Source organism: Dama dama, chromosome 23 (assembly GCF_033118175.1).
Source record: "Dama dama isolate Ldn47 chromosome 23, ASM3311817v1, whole genome shotgun sequence".
In the NCBI taxonomy this organism is placed as follows: Eukaryota; Metazoa; Chordata; class Mammalia; order Artiodactyla; family Cervidae; genus Dama; species Dama dama.
In genome coordinates this window covers 47,578,531-47,600,349 of record NC_083703.1, presented here as the reverse complement: position 1 = coordinate 47,600,349, position 21,819 = coordinate 47,578,531, and the positions used below count along the sequence as shown (strand labels likewise).

At 40.9% G+C, this 21,819-nt stretch overlaps 1 protein-coding gene across 1 annotated transcript in view; it reads left to right on the top strand.

The window, feature by feature from the left end:
- The window catches only part of SLC23A2 (solute carrier family 23 member 2), a 136,257-nt gene that overhangs the window by 99,524 nt on the left and 14,914 nt on the right, over positions 1–21,819 (top strand). The window contains exons 7-12 of the mRNA XM_061126626.1: positions 987–1,057; positions 2,033–2,214; positions 14,863–14,983; positions 15,643–15,799; positions 19,195–19,342; positions 20,456–20,561. Of these exons, the coding sequence (XP_060982609.1) occupies positions 987–1,057; positions 2,033–2,214; positions 14,863–14,983; positions 15,643–15,799; positions 19,195–19,342; positions 20,456–20,561 (785 nt within the window). The remainder of the gene's footprint in view (positions 1–986; positions 1,058–2,032; positions 2,215–14,862; positions 14,984–15,642; positions 15,800–19,194; positions 19,343–20,455; positions 20,562–21,819) is intronic.

Genomic DNA, 21,819 nt, shown 5'->3' with positions numbered 1-21,819 from the left:
GGTCCTTTAATGCAGGTGATAGAAGGGAGGCCTGGATGTGCTGCCCCCAGCAGTGTTAAATCCTTTCTGGAATCAGGCACAGAACACACACCCAGCAAAACAGCTTAGAACACTCCAATCTGTGGACCGTGTTTCTGTCTCTCTCTATCCACTCATCCATCCCCACCCCCAGAGCAAGTAAGGACCAGTGAAGGACCTCGTTTGTCTGTGCTAATGAAAACTGATAAATATAGAAACAGAATAGAAAAATATTTGTGCTGTTTTTCTGCCTCTTTCTTTCAGTGGATTTTATGAACCACCAGTAGTCACTCTCTTTGCTGCATCAGCATCCTTTCTCTGAAACATCTCTGCTTTTTAAGGATCTGGCTGCTTTGGTTTTCTGCAAATGACTTTCATTCCCCCTCCTATCCTCCTCATAGTGATTGCAAAGATCCTTAAATAACCCAGTAGGGTCAGGAAGAGATCAGAGAGGGGATTTGAGGAAAGCAGACAGACCTGTTGTACTCTCAAAATACTGTTAGATTTTTAGGTTCTAGGAGCAGAATTTTCTAGCTTTTATTTCCTTCCTTGCTCCTAGGAGTTACTTTGTGACCACTGATTTGATTTAGGAACAGAAAAAGGGCCTCAGTTTTATCTAGGTTTTTAAAACCTCAATCAAGCAACCTTTCTATTGGTCATTTCAATGAGCTGCTTGCAAAGGTTGGTCTTTGTATGAGACTGGGACTAGCAGTGTGTGTCAGCAGTTCAGTCAGCTTCTGAGAAGCCAGGAGCTCTCGTTGGTGAATAAATTTGGTTAATTAGCAATAGGGAATCCACCTTTCAGTATGATATGCTGTACTATTGTAACTTGAATTTTAGGGTTGGGTATTTATACAGATATACTGAGAACAGGGAGGAAATTCTTCTTAAAAGGAGTAAAATGAATATGTCCTGTCAAATATCAGTGTCACTCCAAGAAAAATTTTGTCTTTGTTTTTGTTTTCAAGATGTTTTGGTTGCCAATGGAACGACAGAGCTGTTACACACAGAACACATCTGGTATCCCCGAATACGCGAGGTAAATAATGAGCATTGTCTACTTACGGCTTCTTTGTGTTTCTTCTCATTTTCAGTGTTGGTCATGCACAGTATATTGCAGTTGCTTACCCTAAGCTCTTTTTTTTTTTTTCAGCTACTGATATGTTCATTTGTGTTGTGAAATTCAATTTAGATGACATCACTATAAAATAAAGCATGTAGAAATGCTTTGTGCCAGCAGACAGTATTGTTTCTTGCCCTCTTTTCTGTCCTCCTTTCTCTTCCTCCTCTCCTATGCCGCCACAGACCTGTCTGCTTACACCCTCCAGTGTAACCAGCTGAGGGACCTGGCTCCCTTTGGAGGGAACCACAGAGTTGATAGTTTGCAAAACTATTTATTCTGGCCTCAGTTTGCTTGTGTTGGTTGAAGGAATTAAACCCATTTGTATGTTGCAGTGCACTTGAATAGAATAGGGTGTGGGTGGGAGTCCTTAGATACAAAGAATGACTGACATTTTATCCAGATCTTCCAAAACCTGTAAAACCATTCACCATTAGTTCAGAATTAACACAGATATCACCATTCTGTACAACAGAAATATTCCTTTAGGATTTTTGTCAGTAACAATACCTTTTAAATGTCCTGCAGGAGCTCACTTCTTAAAGTCAAGAGCCTTTGTACTGCATTGTACCTTTGGGGCTTGTTTTGAACATTGTGTCTTAAATGAGAATGATAAATTCCATCTGTCTCAATCAGTGGGATAGGCAAGCTGATTTTGTGTCCAGCGCCCATTTCGGTAATACTCTTACAGTAGCCGGGTCATACTTAGGTTTGCTAGGTCCCAATCACACCCACTGGTATATTTAGGGTTTCCCAGGCATTTCTCAGCTATGTCCTGCCTATTTTATAATAGCTTGATGCCTTACAGAATTATCAGTTGTGGTTGCAGGTGACATTTAGAGTGTGTGATTTATAAGCAGCTTGCTCTTATGTCTGTGTCCTCTCTTGCTCCAGATCCAGGGAGCCATCATCATGTCCTCACTGATAGAAGTGGTCATCGGCCTCCTAGGCCTGCCTGGGGCTCTGCTGAAATACATCGGGCCCCTGACCATCACACCCACGGTGGCCCTCATTGGCCTCTCTGGTTTCCAGGCAGCAGGAGAGAGAGCAGGGAAGCACTGGGGCATCGCCATGCTGTAAGTGTTCCCAGGCCACTCAGGAGTGGACAGTAAAAGATCTCCCTTCTTCCCAACACTGAGGGGCAGCTTCTTTGAATGTTTTGAACATTTATACAGACTTTAGGAGATATGTAAGATTAGTCTGATAGTTTAAACTTTATTTGTCTCATGCCAGGGAATTATTAAAGTGCCATGCAGTCAGGGTATTCTAAAAATTGGGAGGGCTGTAAGGTTTTAAACTTTGAGAAAGGAGTAAGATGGTGGCGCCATTAACTCTTGACTTTTGGGGTCATGCCAAGTCTCATACATGGAAATTGAAATACCAAGAAGCTGAATCCTTTAAATGAGACTCAAAAATCCTTCCAGACTGGCAGGAGACAGAGCTGCGGCCTGCAGTGTGTTGGCATCAAGGGTGATGTGGCTCCCAGGTCAGACAGCTCCGCACACCTGTCACAAAGCCGTCATTTCTGCCAGAGTCCTGCTGGTCAGTGCCAGTCCTTTCACACAGTACTTGACGTGAATTAAATATGTCACTTGCCCCTTTTTTCAGTAATGTCAATAAAGACATTCAGAACTTTATAAGATTGCTTATTAGAGCCACAGCTTTCTGTGTACCGCAGATAGAACCCACAGTCTGTGCATATCTCTGTAGAGCATATCTCTGTAGAGCATATGTAAGAGTTGACCACATCATAGGAGATGATTCTAAGACTCTAGAATTTTAGCAATCAGTCAGAGTTCTTAAAAAATTAAGTAACACAAGAGGATTTCTAATTGTTTTTGTTTTGTGAAAACTTCTGTAGTTATTCAATGAAAAACAGTATTTATTGAGCCTATATATCATGCTTTACATAATACTGGTTATATATATTATAAATTAAGGTAGGTACTAGTGTTATCCCTGTGTAACAAGTAAAGAAATCCAGGGACAAAGATACAATGTTAGTTTTTCAGGTTCACACAGTTAGCCAGGATGCTTTTCAAAACCCAAATAGTCTGACTCAAACTTAACCCGTAACACTTAATTCTGCCTCTCTGTGTTAGAATGTGGTTTACAAATAAAGTGAATCCTTACATAATTGTAATCCATATATCATTATAAGTTAAAGTATAAGAAAATATCCAGTGTTGTTCTTAGTTTTCTCATTTCACCAAAGGTTGTCAATATTTCCATATCAGAATGGGTGTGTTGAAGGCATGTGAGAATGTTCACTCAGTGAAATGCAGTAAGTTCCAAAAAGGAGAAATTGTGTTTACTGTCTTGCTGTAAACTTTAGGAACCAATAACAAAAGAATGAATAAAACCCCCAAACCACTTAGAAGCAAGAGAACGCCATTATAAATAACTCAGAAAAGAACTCCAAACTGTACAATTGCCGACAATTTAGAAAATGATGATAACAGCACTAATCACACTTATTGAACAGTCAGTTCTCAAGAAGAGTCAAATAAAAATAAAGTACTTGAAGAGCTTATCTTCAGAAATGAGAAAAACAGGATGAAAAATGAGCGCAGTGAAAGCAGGGGAAAACATTGGTAGAGATACAAAAAATATGCTAGCAAAGTAATGCTTAAGATCCTTCAACCTAGTCTTTAATGGTATGTGAACTGAGAGCTTCCAGATGTACAAGCTGGATTTAGAAATGGCAGAGGAGCCAGAGATCAAATTGCCAACATCCATTGGATCATAGGAAAAGCTAGAGAATTCTGGAAAATATCTGCTTCATTGACTACGTTAGAGTCTTTGACTGTGTAGATCACAACAAACTGTGGAAAATTCTTAAAGAGACAGAAATACGAGACCTCCTTACCTGCTACTGCCTCCTGCGAAACCTGTATGCAGATCAAGAAGCAACAGTTAGAACTGGACATGGAAAAACGGACTGGTTCAAAATTGGGAAAGGAATACGTCAAGGCTTATTTAAAAGCACCCTGCTTTTTAAAAAGCAGAGATGTTACTTTGCCTACAAAAGCCTGTATAGTCAAAACTATGGTTTTTCCAGTAGTCGTGTACGGATGTGGGAGCTGGACATAAAAAAAGGCTGAGTGCTGGAGAATTGATTCTTTTGAACTGTGGTGCTGGAGAAGACTCTTGAGAGTCCCTTGGACTGCAAGGAAATAAAACCAGTCAATCCTAAAGGAAATCAACCCTGAATATTATTTGGAAGGACTGATGCTGAAGCTGAAGGTTCAATACTTTGGTCACCTGATAAGAAGAGCTGACTCGTTGGAAAAGGCCCTGATGCTGGGAAAGATTCAAGGCAGGAGGTGAAGTGGATGACAGAGGATGAGATGGTTGGATGGCATCATCGACTCAGTGGACAAGAGTTTGAGCAAACTCTGGGAGATGGTGAGGGACAAGGAGGCCTGGCATGCTGCAATCCATGGGGTTGCAAAGAGTCAGACACAACTGAGCAACTGAACAACAAAATAAAAAATAGGAAACAAATAGAAGTGATGCATGCCAAAGCTGGTTTTTTGGAGAGAGTGGCATACATATAGACAGACTGCTGGCAGGGCTAATTAGGGTGAGAGGGAATGCACACACAAAGCAGTGGTAAAACTTAGCTCCAGGGAGGATGAGGTAGATCTGTGTTCCTGCCCCTAAGTTTATATATATATATATATATATATATATATATATATATAAATAGAATAGGTGGTTTTCCAGCTGTACTTCTGGTAAATAATCAAAACTGACCCCTTCTCCCCCAGACCTCTGGATGTTGGGGCTCCTCAGAACTTGGTCCTGGGCCTCCTTCTGTCTCCATTCTCTTCTTCTGGGGTATCTCATTGAGTTTATGGCATCAGCAGACATGCATTATGCTGGTGGGCTCCACATGAACCTGTAACATGGACCTCTAAACTCAGACTTTCAGATCAAACCCCTGACTTGCCCTGTCCATTTGCTGTTACACAAGACACCTCAAACTTTAAAGGAAGAAAACTCCAAACTTTTGACTCCCTCCTTGCCCGTAAACCAGTTCCTTCTGTGGTCTTCCTCACAGTAGCACAGCCACAGGTGCGTAGTAGCACAGGTGCTTAAGCCAGAAGCCCTGCAGTGATCCTTTGTTCTTCACTCCCTCATTCACCATGCAGAACCTGTCATCCTCTCCTACCTCCAGAAAAAAATCCCAGTTCTATCCTTGGTCATCATTGCTACAACACTCAGCCATCACTTCCAAACTGGTCTCTGGTTTATTTTTTTCTCCCTTCCTGTGCATTGTCAGTCCTATAAAATGCTTGGTCATTATCTCTTCAAGACTTTTCTGTCCCCAATTCTTGCTGGATTCTAGAATCTTTTAGGTCTTCTTGTCATCATGATGTCTGAAACCTTGCCTGCTGCTCTTTGGTGGTCTGTTTACATCTCAGGCTTGGCACTCCGGGCTGTTTTACTTTGTAATCTTGGGTGTTCATGGGAAATGATCTTGAATTATTTCACAGATGCCTCCCCCCCCACCCCTTCCATCCCTGCTTGTCTCTCTCTTTCTGGAACTTCTAGGATGTTGGCCCTCCCAAAGTTGTCCTCTTACTTTCCTCTTCTGTCTTTCATCTCTTTATTTTTTCCCTCTGTTCCTAGGAATTTTCCTCAGCTTTATCTGTGACTTCTCTTGAGTTTTTTTTATTTCTGCTGTCCTGTTTTTTATTTTCCAGAGCTCTTCTTTTGTACTTGGATCTCAGCTCTGTGAAGGCAGGACCTCAGCTCTATACTAATCACCCTGGCACTGCCAGTACCTGGCTCACTGTCTGTCCCAGAGCACGCATATTCACTAAGAGCATTGTGAATAAGTTAGGGGAGGGGCCGGAGGTGTGACCACACCCTTGACCGTGGGAAGGAAAGTCAAGGATGATTTGGAAAGACTTTCATTCCTGAAGGATGTGCTCTACTAGTTAGGCATTGAGTATATTACATCTCCAAGGAAGAGAAAATTCCTGTACTGTTTAAACTGTACTGGAGCTTTGAAAAAGAAAGGAAACTTCATAGTTTTATCTTAATGGCAAATCCTGACAGAGCTAATGCAGAAGGGAGATCCTGGACCAACTTTTTCCTTCCCAGGGTTGTATAAAACCCTAAGGAAATACGTTCAGGTAGCAACCCACTCCAGTACTCTTGCATGGAAACTCCCATGGATGGAGGAGCCTGGTAGGCTGCAGTCCATGGGGTCACGAAGACTCAGACAAGATTGAGTGACTTCACTTCCACTTTTCACTTTCGTGCATTGGAGAAGGAAATGGCAACCCACTCCAGTGTTCTTGCCTGGAGAATCCCAGGGACGAAGGAGCCTGGTAGGCTGCCATCTATGGGGTAGCACAGAGTTGGACACGACTGAAGCGACTTAGCAGCAGCAGCAGCAGTAGCATCTAAAGCTCAGTGTCTTAAAAGGCTCAATACAGTCTCTAAGATGGAAGTGTGTAGAAAACTTTCAGAAAAGGGCCTTACTGTACAGCTCTGCACATACTTAATTTTTTAAGTGCTACATCTATAAACATATCTGAAAAGAATGTTCCTTGGGACATGGTTTGGGAAAATGCTGCTACAGATAATACAGTAAAAGGGCAATGTATTTATCATTTCAGGAACTCAAGGATGATTAAATATTAGAAATTTTATTTTATTAAAATCCACTATAGTTTTTTATTTAAAAATTATGGTGATGATTTTTTAAAATTGATCAATCTGTGTTCCAACTGCAAACTGTTAGCAGTGATAAATATGATTTTTAAATGCCCCATACACGTTACTTGCCTCCTGAGAAACCCGTATGCAGGTCAAGAAGCAACATTTAAAACCAGATATGGAACAATGGATTGGTTCAAAATTGGGAAAGAAATACATCAAGGCTGTAAATTGTCACTCTCCTTACTTAACTTATATGCAGAGTACATCATTCAAAATGCTGGGCTGGATGACTCACAAGCTGTAATCAAGGTTGCCGGAGAAATATCAGCAACCTCAGATATGCAGATGATACCACTCTACTGGCAGAAAGTGAAGAGAAACTAAAGAGCCTCTTGATGAGAGTGAAAGAGAGTGAAAAGGCAGACTTAAAACTCAACATTCAAAAAATTAAGATCGTGGCATCTGATGCCATCACTTCATGGCAAATAGATGGGGGGAAAAGTGGAAGCACTGAGAGATTTTATTTTCTTGGGCTCCAGTATCACTGTGGATGACTGCAGCCATGAAATTAAAAGACACTTGCTCTGTGAAAGAAAAGTTATAACAAACTTAGATGGCAGATTAAAAAGCAGAGACATCACTTTGCTGATAGATGTCTGTATAGGCAAATCTATGGTTTTTCCACTGGTCATGTACTGCTGTGAGAGTTGGACCATAAAGAAGGCTGAGTGCTGAAGAATTGATGCTTTTGAACTGAGGTGCTGGAGAAGACTTTTGAGAGCCTCTTGAACAGCGAGGAGATCAAACCAGTCAATCCTAAAGGAAATCAACCCTGAATATTCATTGGAAGGGCTGAAGCTGAAGCTCCAATACTTTGGTCACCTGATGCGAAGAAGTGACTCATTGGAAAAGACTCATGCTGGGAAAGATGGAGGGCAGGAGAAGAAGGGGGTGACAGAGGATGAGATGCTTGGATGGCATCATCAACTCAAATGGACATGAGTTTGAGCAAACTCTGGCAGAATACTGAAGGACAGGGAAACCTTGCATGCTGCAGTCCTTGGGTTTGCAGAGAGTTGGACACGACTTAGTGACTGAACGACAACATACATTAATGGTGAAAGACTTAAATTAGACTGGCTGTTGAAATCAGAAACTGAGATAAGAATGTTTATTATCAGAATCATCTAAAGTTCTGAATGTGCTAACCAATAAATAAGACAAAATAAAACAATATGGATCAATGCAGAAATAGGGAGAAGGGCTTGATGACTTGCCCTTAACAATAATTAAAACACATTCTAGGACTTAATACTGTGATGTGGGACAGGGTAGACATTGATAGAGTAGAACAGAAAGAATAGAAACATAACCAATAAAAAAAAATTAATGCTTAGTATAAGATGTTTGAAATCAGCAGAAAATGAACTGTGTAGAAAATAATTATTTGGAAAAAAGTTAGATTTCTGATTTATATCAAATTATATTTCAGTTGAGTGAAGACTCAAATGTAGAAAATAAAACCATGAAAGGGCCATAAGGAAACTTATATTAAATAGGCTAGACAAGGCAGATAGGAAAAGAGAAAGATTGATTTTACCACTGATTAATTTAAAGCTCATATCAAAAGCCATTGAAACTAAATTTTAAGTGTACCTGAGAAAATACAGCAAACTCCATAAGAAAGGCTAATGTTCCCAATTCATAGAATTTCACCAGTTAATTCAAAGGAGAGAGAGTCCTGGTAGAGTAATGAATGAAGAACCACTTAACAAAAAAATAGTAGTGTTTAAAAAGGGCTACCTTCACTTGTTATCATTATGCATATTCACATGGAAGGGGACCCTTTAGCAGTAGGAGTATTGGTGATGGGTCATTGTGGTCTCCTAAGTCAACCAATAGATATGGCCTTTAGAGACAAACTGTCTCTAAAGGAAGAGTCAGTGTGATGAACCAGTACCTGCCATTTCTAATACCGTACATAAATTCTGAGTGGGAACTGTGTGTTTCCTGAAAATATTTTTCCATTTACTTTTCTTATGGGTAACTTAAAACCTATTCAAAAGTAGAATAGTTTAATAAATTGCCATGTACCATCACCAGACATTCCAGAAAAGTCTCATTTTGCCTATATCCCCAAATTCATTGAGATTCTTGGCATTTGAAGTTTAATAATAATTAAACAGAGCAATCTAAAGTAAAATAATAGTCCCTCCCACACACTCCATCCCTCAGAAAAATATTCTCTTGAATAACGATAATGTAGTGTTTATCCTACCATATTTTGCATTATTGTTGCAGAAATACAAGCGTGCACATATACAACTTTATCATTATTTTATAATTTTTCACCTCAATAATTTGTTGTGATCACCTTCCCAAGACAATCTGTTTAGATCTATTTCATTCTTTGTACAACTGCACAATGGTAAGTAGAATGAAATAGTCTATATTAAACTACTCCCAGGTGATGCAACAGTAAAGAATCCACCTGCCAATGTAGGAGATGCAGGTTTGATCCCTGGGTCAGGAAGATTCCCCTGGAGGAAGAGATGGCAACCTGCTCCAGTATTCCTGCCTGGGAAATCCCATGGCCAGAGGAACCTGACGGGATGTAGTCCACGGGGTCACAAAGAGTCAGACACGACTGAGCGCACACATGCACACACGCAGACAAACCATTTCCCAGTTGATACACAAGCATGTTATTTAAAATATTTTTTGTTGCAAACAATGCTGAAATACCTATTTTCATGTTAAATAATGAATATTAAAATAAATGATGATAGTGCTTTTAAATTGATGAAATTGATAGGGATTTAAAAGTATAAAGGGCTTCCCTGATAGCTCAGTTGGTAAAGAATCCACCTGCAATGCAGGAGACGCCAGTTGAATTCCTGGGTTGGGAAGATCTCCTGGAGAATGGATAGGCTACCCACTCCAGTATTCTTGGGCTTCCCCTGTGGCTCAGGTGGTAAAGAATCTGCCTACAATGCAGAAGACCTGGGTTTGATCCCTGGGTTGGGAAGACCCCCTGGAGAAGGGAATGGCTACCCACTCCAGTGTTCTGGCCTGGAAAATTCCATGGACTATATAATCCATGAGATTGCAAAGAGTCGGACATGACTGAGCAGTTTTCACTTTCACTTAAAAGTATAAAACCCCCTGCTACAGTGAGTAGCAAATGGACATTTTAAAAAATTTATTTCACAGAAGTGTAGTTTATTTACAGTTTTGTGTTAATTTCTAATGTATAGCAGTGATTCAGTTATACATATATATGTGTGTGTATATATATATATATATATATATATACACACACACACACACACATTCTTTTTCATTATGGTTTATCACAGGATATTGAATATAGTTTCCTGTGCTATACAGTAGGACCTTGTTTTGTCATTTGGTTTTGGTTTTTTCTGGCCAGACCACTCAGCATATGGGATCTTAGTTCCCCAGCCAGGGATTGAACACATGTCCCCTGCAGTAGAAGCATGGAATCTTAACCATTAGACTGCTAAGAAGTCCCAGGACTTTGTTGTTTATCCATTCTATATATAATATTTTGCATCTGCTAATCCCCAAACCCCAATTCATCCCTCCCTTACATCAACTTGACAACTACAAATCTATTCTCTATGTCTGTGAAGCTGTTTTATAGATAAGTTCATTTGTGTCATATTTTAGATTCCAGATGTAAGTGATAATGGTATTTGTCTTTCTCCTGACTTATTTTACTTAGTATGATAATCTCTGGATCCATCCATGTTGCTGTAAATGGCATCAATTCATTCTTTTTTATGGCTGAGTAGTATTCCATTGTGTGTGTGTGTGTGTGTGTGTGTATCACATCATTTTTTTTTTAAGTATAGGTTATTTTAATTTTGGGCTTCCCTTGTAGCTTACTCGGTAAAGGGTCTGCCTGCAACACAGGAGACTTGGGTTTGATCCCTGGGTCAGGAAGATCACCTGGAGAAGGAAATGGCAAACCACTCCAGTATTATTGGCTGGAGAATCCCATTGACAGAGGAGCCTGACAGGCTACAGTCCATGGGGTCGCAAAGAGTCGGACACGACTGAGTGACTTTCACTCCATTTTAATTTTAATTGAAGTCTAGTTGATTAGTTTCTGTACCACATCTTCTTTGTCCATTCACCTGTTAATGGACATTTAAGTTTTTTCCATTTCTTGACTATCGTAAATAGTGCTGCAGTGAACATTGGAGTGCATATATCTTTTTAAATTTCTCCAGATATATACTCATGAGTGGGATTGCAGAATCATATAGCAACTCTATTTTTAGTTTCTTGGGGAACCTCTATACTGTTTTCCATAGTGACTGTGCCAATTTACATTCTCACCAATAGTGTAGAGGACTCTCCACAGTCTCTCCAGCATTTGTAGACCTTTTTTGGTCTGATCTTCAGATATATTATTTGTGGACTTCTTAATGATGGCCATTATGACCAGTGTGAGGTAATACCTTATTGTAGTTTTGATTTGCATTGCTCTAATAACTAGTGATGTCGAGTATCTTTTCATGCACCTGTTGGTCATCTGTACATGTTCTTTGGAGAAATGTTGGTTTAGGCCTTTTGCCCATTTTCCAGTTGGGTTGTTTTTTCGTTGTTGAGATACATGAGCTGTTTGTATGTTTTGGAAATTAAACCTTTGTTGGTCACATTAGCAAATGGACATTCTTGGTCTCTGGATGTGATTGTAAATTCACCCAACCTTTCTGTATGTATTTAATATTTAGCAGTTTGTATCAAAATACTTTTCAGTAAGGTATTCACTGTTTGACAGATCTGTTCTAGTCCTGGGAACTTGTCATAAGCAGATATTCACACTGGTGCCAGGGAAAGATGGTCCATTGCAGTTGTTTGTGTTGCTCCCAATGTCATACTTTAGGGGACGTGTTTAAATAAGAGGTGGTATGGTACAGCCACTAGATGGAATGCTAAGCAGCCTCTAAGGTGCTGATGGAGGTTGCCATCTCTTGAGGTCAGGCTGTTAACTGGGGCTGCAGGCTAGTTGGGAAGCAGCATGTAAAATAGGATTGATTCCTCTTTGGGCCAATTGATGACCTGTTTGTGCTCCAGGAGCAAGGATGACATCAGATAGTCCTGTTTCCCTTTCTAATCCCAGTGCCTGGGACCCAATAACATGCTCTAAAAGCCCTGAGGTTCAGTAGACCAGAGTGCTGCATGCTTGTCATCCAATGAGAGATGATGAGCAGTCTTCAAGATTTTGTGTCTGTCTTTTTGCTTATCTGCCGTTTATAGTTTTTCTACATTTTAGTATGTATTGCTTGCATAATATAGGTAAAGCTAAAACAAAGGTAGACAAATAAGCAAAATGTCACATGAAATGGAAATCCTGGTATGGTGGACAGAACTGTGGCCTGAGCATCAAGGCTCAGATCCTGCCTCTTCTATGCTGGGCCAAGTCTTGTGAACTCTGACACAGCATCTAGTGCTGAGCCTTTGCTCTTGCCTCTCTGCAATGGGGCTGCCTGCCCTGCCTGTCCCACAGGTGTGTTTGAGGGTTAAAATTAAAAGAGAAGAATAGTGTTCATCTGCCCAGTTCACTTACTCAATTTCAGTTGCCAGATTTGAACCTGAAATCTGGGTGTCCTTCCTTGGACTCAGTTAAGTGTCCCCTTCCTCTTTTTAAACTTGCTTTGAAAAGTGAACACCATAACTGTCGGATGTAACTGTCAGGTGAGATGTCACCTGCACTAATGATAACAGTAAAAACAGATACCAGGCTTTTTGGATCTTAGTATATAATTGGGAGTAAATCAGTAACATTTTTTAAGACGTGAAAAATTTATGTTGATCTAAGTTTAAAATACATCTCTTTTAGTATCCTTCATTGTCATACTGGTTTTTGCTAAACATCACCATTCATGGGGGAGTTGGAATAACTTGGGCACCATGTATGTTTTCATCCTTGAGCTGGTACTGATCTGATGACTTTGTGGGGGCACCAGGTCAGTGAAGTGCCTGCATAGGTGAGGAAATGGTAGAGTGGCAGCCAGTTGCAATCCACACCTCATTTGGAGTGTGACTGTGAAGCGGCACTTGACTGGCTGTCAATGGAACTGATAATTCCATTGCAGCAATTAGAACTGTTCCCAGGAACAACTAAGCTTAACTTTGAGAATCCTCTCTTCCTGTCAACTCTACCTTAGGTTATAAGAGAAAGAATGAGTCCCTACAGGTGATGAGACATATTATGGTATACCTTCATTGTTTCAATATGGGAAGCTATCCCACACCTGCCACACATGGGGCACCGAGACACATGAGGATGTGTTGGGTTCTGCTCCAGGAACCACCTGCTTCCTGTAGCATTCATCATAGCTGGATCAAGAGTGCAGGACTTATTATAGAGAAACTTCTGAGTCAGCCCAGACATCCCTGCCCTCACGATGCAGCAGCATAGTTCAGAGCCCAGGCTGTAGAGCTAGACATGATCTTGGACTGCTGGCTTTGTCTCTCTTTTGTAAAGTGAATGATTATAGAAGCTACTGTGGAAGGGTAGGCTAATGTGTGGGAATGCATAACGTCTTGAGACAGAAATCTCTCAGGAATATTATTTATATATGAATATATTGTATGGGGCTTCCCGGGTAACTCAGCTGGTAAAGAATCCACCTGCAATGCAGGAGACCCCAGTTCAATTCGTGGGCTGGGAAATTCCCCTGGAGAAGGGATAGCTAGCTACCCACTCCAGTATTCTTGGGCTTCCCTGGTGGCTCAGATGGTAAAGAATCCGCCTGCATTGCAGGAGACCTGGGTTTGATCCCTGGATTGGGAAGATCCCCTGGAGGAGGGCATGGCACTCCAGTATTTGTGCCTGGAGAATCCTTGTGGAGGGAGGAACAGGAACATGGCAGGCTACAGTCCATGGAGTCGCGAAGAGTCAGACACAACTGAGCGACTAAGCACACATGCACATATATATGTGTATATATATAATTTTTTTAAATGTATTTTTGGCTGTGGTGGGTCTTTGTTGCTGCTTGGGCTTTTCTCTAGTTGTTGCGAGCAGGGGCCACTCTAGTTGCAATGCACAGGCTTTTTTTTTTTTTTTTTTAATAGAAACGTAGTACTCTTTATTTTTGTTTTTTGGTTTTTTTTCTTTTTTTCATTTATTTTTATTAGTCAGAGGCTAATTACTTTACAGTATTGTAGTGGTTTTTGCCATACTTTGACATGAATTCAGCCATTAAGAAGAATTAATTTGAATCAGTTCTAATGAGATGGATGAAACAGGCTTCTTATTGAGGTGGTTTCTCTTGTCGCAGAGCACAGGCTTCAGTAGCTGAGCTCCTAGGCTCTATGCACACGGGTTTAGTTGCTTTGTTGCATGTGGGATCTTCCTGGATCAGGGATCGAACCCATATCTCCTTCATTGGCAGGGAGAGTCTTTACCACTGAGCCACACTAGGAAAGCCCAGGAATATTATTATTAATATTGAATGCTATTGTATATAGCTTTTTTAATTATTTAAGTTTAGTTTTTGCTTTTTAAAGTAATTTATGTTCCTTCCAAGTAAATCAGAACATACAGAAAAATGGGGAATAAGCCAATCCTTGTGAGCATTTGGATCCTGTCCTTCTTACCTGTTTGCATTCATGCATATGTATACACATGCACTCTTGTGTGGTAATTGCTTGTTTTTTAGTTAATTCGTGGTTGTAATTTTACTATGCAGGATGTTGTATCTGGCATCTTGTCCTTTTCCTCACATAGTGTGAACTTTTCCTATAAGTATATACATTCTTTGGTTTTTCTTCACCTATTAAGGAATATTTAGCTGAAGCATTTACATGACAATCTCATTTCCATATCTGGAAATGTTAAGATCTAAAAATGGCATTTCCAAAAGACATTTCCCAAATAATAGAGGAATAGCAACTTTCTAGAGAAATGAACACATGGTCAATTTTGTCATTGAAACTTTGAGTATTATTTTTAACATAGATGTAATAGCCTTTAACCTAGTTCATTTTCTTTCTCTCCTCAGGACTATTTTCCTAGTATTACTGTTTTCTCAATATGCCAGAAATGTTAAATTTCCTCTCCCAATTTACAAATCCAAGAAAGGATGGACTGCATATAAGTTACAGCTTTTCAAAATGTTCCCTGTGAGTAATTACCTTTGTTTTTTTGAGACAGTCTTGCATTTGGTTCATATGTAAAATGTTTATAATGAGAAGAGGGGTTTAAGCAGATTGTCCTGAGGGACCATGTCTGTGTGATGATATCAGAGTACTAATGACCACCCAAATCATCCTGGACCTAAGTTTTAGAAGTGGTTGAAGTTTCCAGTCCTGGAGTCCTTTTCAGTTCAGTCACTCAGTTGTGTCTGACCATTTGCAACCCCATGGACTGCAGCACACCAGACTTCCCTGTCCATCACCAACTTCCAGAGCTTGCTCAAACTCATGTCCATCAAGTCAGTGATGGCATCCAAAAATCCATGGAGTCTTTTTAACAGTATGTAAGAGGATATTGATTTTCCTTGGAACTGAGGGAGATCGGACTCCACGGGCTTTTCAGGCCCATCGTCCATTATTCTTATTTTACTAGCCAGTTTCAAACTAAATAACTTTACTGTATGAAACTACTCTCTCTAAATGTGATTCCATTCAAGGAATAGGTTTTATGCAGATCCTTTATGTGTTTTTTTCTGCAAAGTACTGATGGGCTCTGAGATACAATAATCCCACTGCAGGAAGGCATGTTTTGCTAGCAACCACCACTTCTGTTGGCCTGACAGAGCTTTTTCCTTTGACCACTTCAGATCATCCTGGCCATCCTTGTGTCCTGGCTACTCTGCTTCATCTTCACAGTGACAGATGTCTTCCCTCCTGACAGCACGAAGTATGGCTTCTATGCTCGAACTGATGCCAGGCAGGGTGTGCTTCTAGTAGCCCCGTGGTTTAAGGTCCCATACCCATGTAAGTATTCTGGTGGCCAAGAGTGGTCAGGAGCCCACAAGAGTCCAGCCTAGAGGAGTTGGGAATTGGCAGGAAGCCCTGCAACACCAAAGGCCTTCTTTGTTGCAGAGCATGCCCTGAAAGTCATACCATTCTGGCCTTCAGAGAAGTAGATAGCAGAGAAGGGAGGCAGGAGTCTCTGTCTCCAGAGGACTGTAGAGACTAACCAGCTCTCTTCTCAGTTGTACCAGTTGATTCTTTTGGTTCCATTAGAACAAAATCCCCGGCTCAAGGAGCCTCTTGCCAGATTTGAGCTCTAATGGCCAGGATTTGACGTCAGCTGCTTAGAAAGGCAAGTATAGAGCTGCACAGTAACCAAACCACCGAAATGAACAGACTTGAGTAGGAGGGGGCTGAAGATTAGTAGACTGCTCAAACCTGGTGGAATTTGTATAATCTTTCAATAGGTAGCTATAATCTTTTTTTTTTTTTTAATTTGGTCACACTTGTCAGGTAAACTAATATTCACAAACAGATAATGGATCTTAAGTTATAATTTCATTGTTGGGTAACTCTTGGCCAGGTGGCAGGGGTGTATGATCCCTAGCTGTGAGGTATCACTTGGATTCATGTGTAGCCTTTTCTGGACCCCTGCCCCAGAAGTGTTTGTGTGAACCCAGTGATTATTACATGCTTGTTATAATGTGAAGACTCTGTTCCCAGCATTTAAGGTTTTTATTAGAATAAAGCCTGAACTTAGATTGTACCAGTTTACACCCCTGTCCAGTAGTCACATTTTCATATTTTCTGACAGTGAGGAAAAGCCAAAAATATAAAGATTGGGTCAAAGATAAATGTTCTAAGCATGTTAAATAATAGTGATTCTGGCAGTTCTTCCTCCTGGTCTTAACACATTTACAAACACTGTAAAAAGTTTAGTCTTTCTAAAGCATTCTGAATCTCATCAGATTATATGGTATAAGTATGTATTTATGTATACCTGTCCCCTCCATACAAGGTTCATAAACATACATGTAATCTGAGATAAAATGAGATTAAAAGTCAGTTGATGAGGGAGTCAGGAGAAGGCGTGGGAGAGCAGGTAGGAGAAAGCCCCCACAGCACATATGGGTGGTCCTCTGTACCTATACACGTGGCTCCCAAGATGAACACAAATACTGATAGAAACACAGAGCGGGCTGTCCCGGAGAAGCGGCGGGGCGTGTGTTGAGAGATGAGAGACTTCGCTCAGGGAACATGGGGCCTGTGCGCAGGGAGGCATCACTGAGTGGACAGGTCCTTAACATCGTGATTGCAGAGGGTGCTGTCTGGTTTCTGTTCACAGCAGCCCTTGCGTGCTGCCAGCTCCTCTGTGGCCAGAGCGTCCCTAGACAAAGAGCTGCTCCCTGAGCCAGAAGGGCATGGTCTTACGTACTTTCTAATCCAGAGATAAGTTTTCATGTATCTTAATCCAGAGACAAGCTTTTATATATCTAGACCAGTGGTTTTTAGTCTTTAGTATGCTACGAATTACTTGGACTAGCATTTCGTGTCCAAAATGTCAAAAGCGCCAGGCTGAGAAACCCTGCTATCAAGCAACAAACTAAAAGTTCTAGATAAAAAGAAAGATGAAATAACAGGCTTAAATAGAAGGCTGGAAGCCAACAGGTTTAAATTTTAAATAAATAATCTGAAGGAAAAAGGGGTCAAAAATTAAGATTATAAATTTTAAATGTTGAAATAAATGGGATAAAGATTTTAAAAATCTTGCTGAGGATTTCAGGCAAAGTGTGGGGGATAAGAAAGCAGTTAAAGTAAAACGACTGAGAAAAAGACTGAGAAAAGAAAAAAAAAGGCTGAAAGTAAAAAGTAAAAAAGACTGAAAAATAATAAATGGCAAAATAAGACTCCCACCCCAAAATCTAAATAAATAAATGAAACCATATCACTGCCTTAATAAAGATAACTGTATCAAAGGTCATTTAGAAAACACAAAATGTTGCTTGATAAAGAAATCATCTGCATGAGAAGAGTCCATTCCAAACCAATCCAGGGACGAGATGTTGACCAAGCCAGTTGCTGGTGGGTCTGCACCTTGAACCCCTGAATACAGACTACCTCAACATCCCCTGGCCAGCTCCCATGGGGTAAAGTGAGCTCCGGTAAGGAAAAGTTCTGTCCATACACACACCCAAGGGATATTCTGTACATCTTACTTTATGTGTTATCTTTCTCCTCCCAAACTTGGGGTTGCTCCCATGACCCAGGAGACAGAGGCCAAGCCCCTCCAGGGGGTTGGTCAAGGCCTTCCAAACCTACCTGCCCCAGGCCTCCTCTGGTGAGCAGTAGCCTATTTCTTCCCAGCTCTGTCCATCCACTGATTGCCCATCCAGAACGCCTTCTCCACTCTGTTTCCTGCTTTCCAGACTCTTCTTGAACAGGGACTGTGGCACTTCCTGACTTCCTAACTGGTACTGATTGCGATCTGGTTTGGATCACCTTCATTTGACATCCATTGCACTGTTTAAAATCTTTTAGTGTCCTGATCCCTCAGTATATTGTTGGCCCCTGCCCAAGACATTTTATACATTTCTCTTCATGTACTTTCTGCTTAGTAGCTCTGTAATAACTAATGGTTCAGGGAAAGAAAGTCTAGGTACTTTACAAAGAAGTCTATTCATTTTAACAGTGAAGGTTCCTCATGCTGTTTTTATTAAATAAGATCAGTGGTTTTCAATGTCCATTAGATATACTTTTAAGATATACTTTTAAATCTGGATACTCAAAATCAATCTACCTGGGGTCTTTGCTTTGCTTTCTTAAAGGAAACTCTAAAAAAATAAATAAATAAATAAAGGAAACTCTTCAATTTTCTGTTACATGGTGTACTTGAAAAAAAAAGTGCTGGTATTATACTAGAAAAGGGTTGTCTACACTTTGTGCCCTGCTCTACTGTTGGAATTTAAATTTATGTGCTGACTTTTCACTGCTTTTTCATTTGATGCCTCCCTCTGGACAGGAGCACTGCTTTGTACCACGCTTTGCACAGCAGGGCTAAACATTCTCTGCATACAAATACCCATCCCAACATAGAAGGCTGTTTTAAATTCTAATTTAGCAGACACTGAGTGTGGCTTTGAAGCAAGAAAGAGGAGCACCACCTCTTCCAGTCAAACAATTTCTTCTTTTAAATAAAGCAGACCAATCCTGATTATGACTGTTTTCATTCAACTCAGGAACTATTCCCAGGCATCTTGCACTGATGACTTATGTGTAAAAATAGTTACCATGAGCTTTAAAAATCTGAGTGGTTCTTGTAGAGTTCTCTGACTTACTGAATGACTCAATATCCTGATAACTTTTGGCTTCCCCTCTAAGAAAGTTTATGAGGCTTTCATGCTTGTTTTCTTCCTTAGTTCAGTGGGGACTGCCCACCGTCTCTGCAGCTGGTGTCATCGGAATGCTCAGTGCGGTCGTTGCCAGTATTATCGAGTCTATCGGGGACTACTATGCCTGTGCGAGGTTGTCCTGTGCCCCATCACCTCCCATCCATGCAATAAACAGGTGGGTTCCTGAGAAAATGAACTCTTCACTGGGCCCAGTGCCTCATACTTTGCTCTTTGGTTTGGACAGTCAAGAGTTTCAACATGAAGTAGCCAAGCATCAGGGCTCTTTATTGGCTGTTTGTTTCAAATAAGTAACTGCCCCTGTTTTGCTCTCATTTTCCACATCCAAATAATATAGAGCAGAATTCCTACCCTTCTTTCTCATGGTGACAATCATATAAGACATTCTCTGTGAGATCTCTCCAGACCTTAAACTTACCAAAACAAGTGCCAGACACTGCCATTGTTCTTTGCATGGTTTGGGGTCATGGATGTATTGTCCCCTTTGATTTCTTGTTTTTCCTACTGTTCATTTCACAGTTACGATTCATATATAGAGAGAGAAGAGCAGGAATAAATGAAGTCTGTAAAATCTAGAGGTTTATGAACTGTGAAGTTTATATTCTCAGTAGATACAGTCTTCAGTTTCTTGATGCTGGAGTTAAATAGGGCCCTATAGAAACTGTAAGGAAAATAAAGTAGCCCAGATCATCCCACCTTTCCCAGCCAGCTGCCACCCTTCCAGAAGGAATTGTGTGTGATGAGGACGAAAGGGCTGATATCTCTGCATCTTTTGCATTGCTTCTGTTGGTGCTTAGAGCCCTAGTTTTTCCATTTTTCTCTAATGAAGCTACTGCATATGAGTAAATTATTTATATATTGGTTCTTTTGAAAGTTCCAACATTTATAAAATTATAAAGCATTTTCTTTCTGATAAAACTGTATTAATAGGAAAGGAATCAAATCTATGGATGACCTTTGTTGTCTTAGATTACCATAAATGATTATTTTCTGGCAAAAATATTTTAATTTGGAATAATTTTTAAACGTGTGTCTAATGCATGATTTCAGAGATGTGCTTCTGAAGGTTGAATGAGCATGGAGAACCCTGTTAAAATGCACGTCTTCAGATCTGGGGTGTGGCCTGAGATTCTGCATTGCTATCCCCTCCTGGGGAGAGTAGAGGCTGCAGGTGTGGACCCTGCCTTTGGGTCACAACCATTTAGACTGTTTCAGAGTATTTCTCCCATTGAATTAATGTTTTTCTTTACTCTATTCCTTTACATTTTAGGGGGATTTTCGTGGAGGGTCTCTCCTGTGTTCTTGATGGCATTTTTGGTACTGGGAATGGCTCTACTTCGTCCAGTCCCAACATTGGAGTTTTGGGAATTACTAAGGTACAGATATTTTTATAATTAAACGATTCAGCCTCTAAATGTTGATACATTTTGTTGATTGGTCTGGCCACTGTGAGTTCCGAAAGGATGGCCTCCAATTCTGAGATTGTCTTCTTCCCCATCTCTTTTTGATTCATTGATAGGTTTTTGGAATGCCTATAGAGGTCTCTTTCCCCTTGACTGGCCTGGGTAGGCAGGCATTCAAGTGCTATTCCTTCATGCATTCTACAAATTTTTATTAAGCATTGACCCTTTGCCAGGCCACTGTTCTAGGCACTTGGGATATATCAGTGAATGAAAAAGAAAAATATTTCCATCATTTATGGAGTTTACATTCTGTCAGAGGAAGACAAGCAATAAATAGTAAGCATAATAAGTATGACAGAAATATGGGGCAAAATGGGGGGATCAGGAGGGTAAGTTGGGGTGGTCAGGCTAAGCCTCATTGAGAAGGTGACTTTGAGCAAAGACCTGACAGAGCTGAGGGAGGGAACCATGCAGGTACCTAGGGAAGGGGCATTCAGGCAGGGGGCACTGCCAGTGCAGAGCCCTATCAGAACCACCCTGGCATGCTGCAGAGCAGCAAGGAGGCCAGTGGGACAGGAGCAGAGATGGGAGTGGGGGTGGTTGGGTAAGAGCAGATGAGGTTCTTGAGGTAACTGAGGACCACATCATGCAGGCCTTAAAGGCTGCCAGAGGCTAAGTGGAAGTGGTCAGGGGGAGGGTCCTGCAGGGTGTGAGTCCATCTGGTGTTTTTTTTTTTTTAAGAATTACTATGACTGCTATGATGAAAGTAGACAACTGGGGTCTGGGAAGAGGGTGGAAACAGGAGACCAGTTAGGAGATGGCACTAATTCTAGATTAGAGATGGCACTCTGTCTGTGTGCCTAGTTGCTCAGTCATGTCTGACTCTTTGCGACCACATAGACCGCAGCCCACCAGTCTCCTCTGTCCATGGGAATACTCCAGGCAAAAAGATTGGAGTAGGTTACCATGCCCTCCTCCAGGGGATATTCCAAACCTAGGGATCGAACCCAGGCAGATTGCAGGCAGATTCTTTACTGTCTGAGCCACCAGGGAAGCCCAAGAATACTGGAGTGGGTAGCCTATCCCTTCTCCAGGGGAACTTCCTGACCCAGGAATTGAACCAGGGTCTTCTGCATTGCAGGCAGATTCTTTACCAGCTGAGCTACCAGGGAAGCCCCAGAAATTACATTACTCATACAAATAAATCAATCTTACAGTAAAGAATTAATGC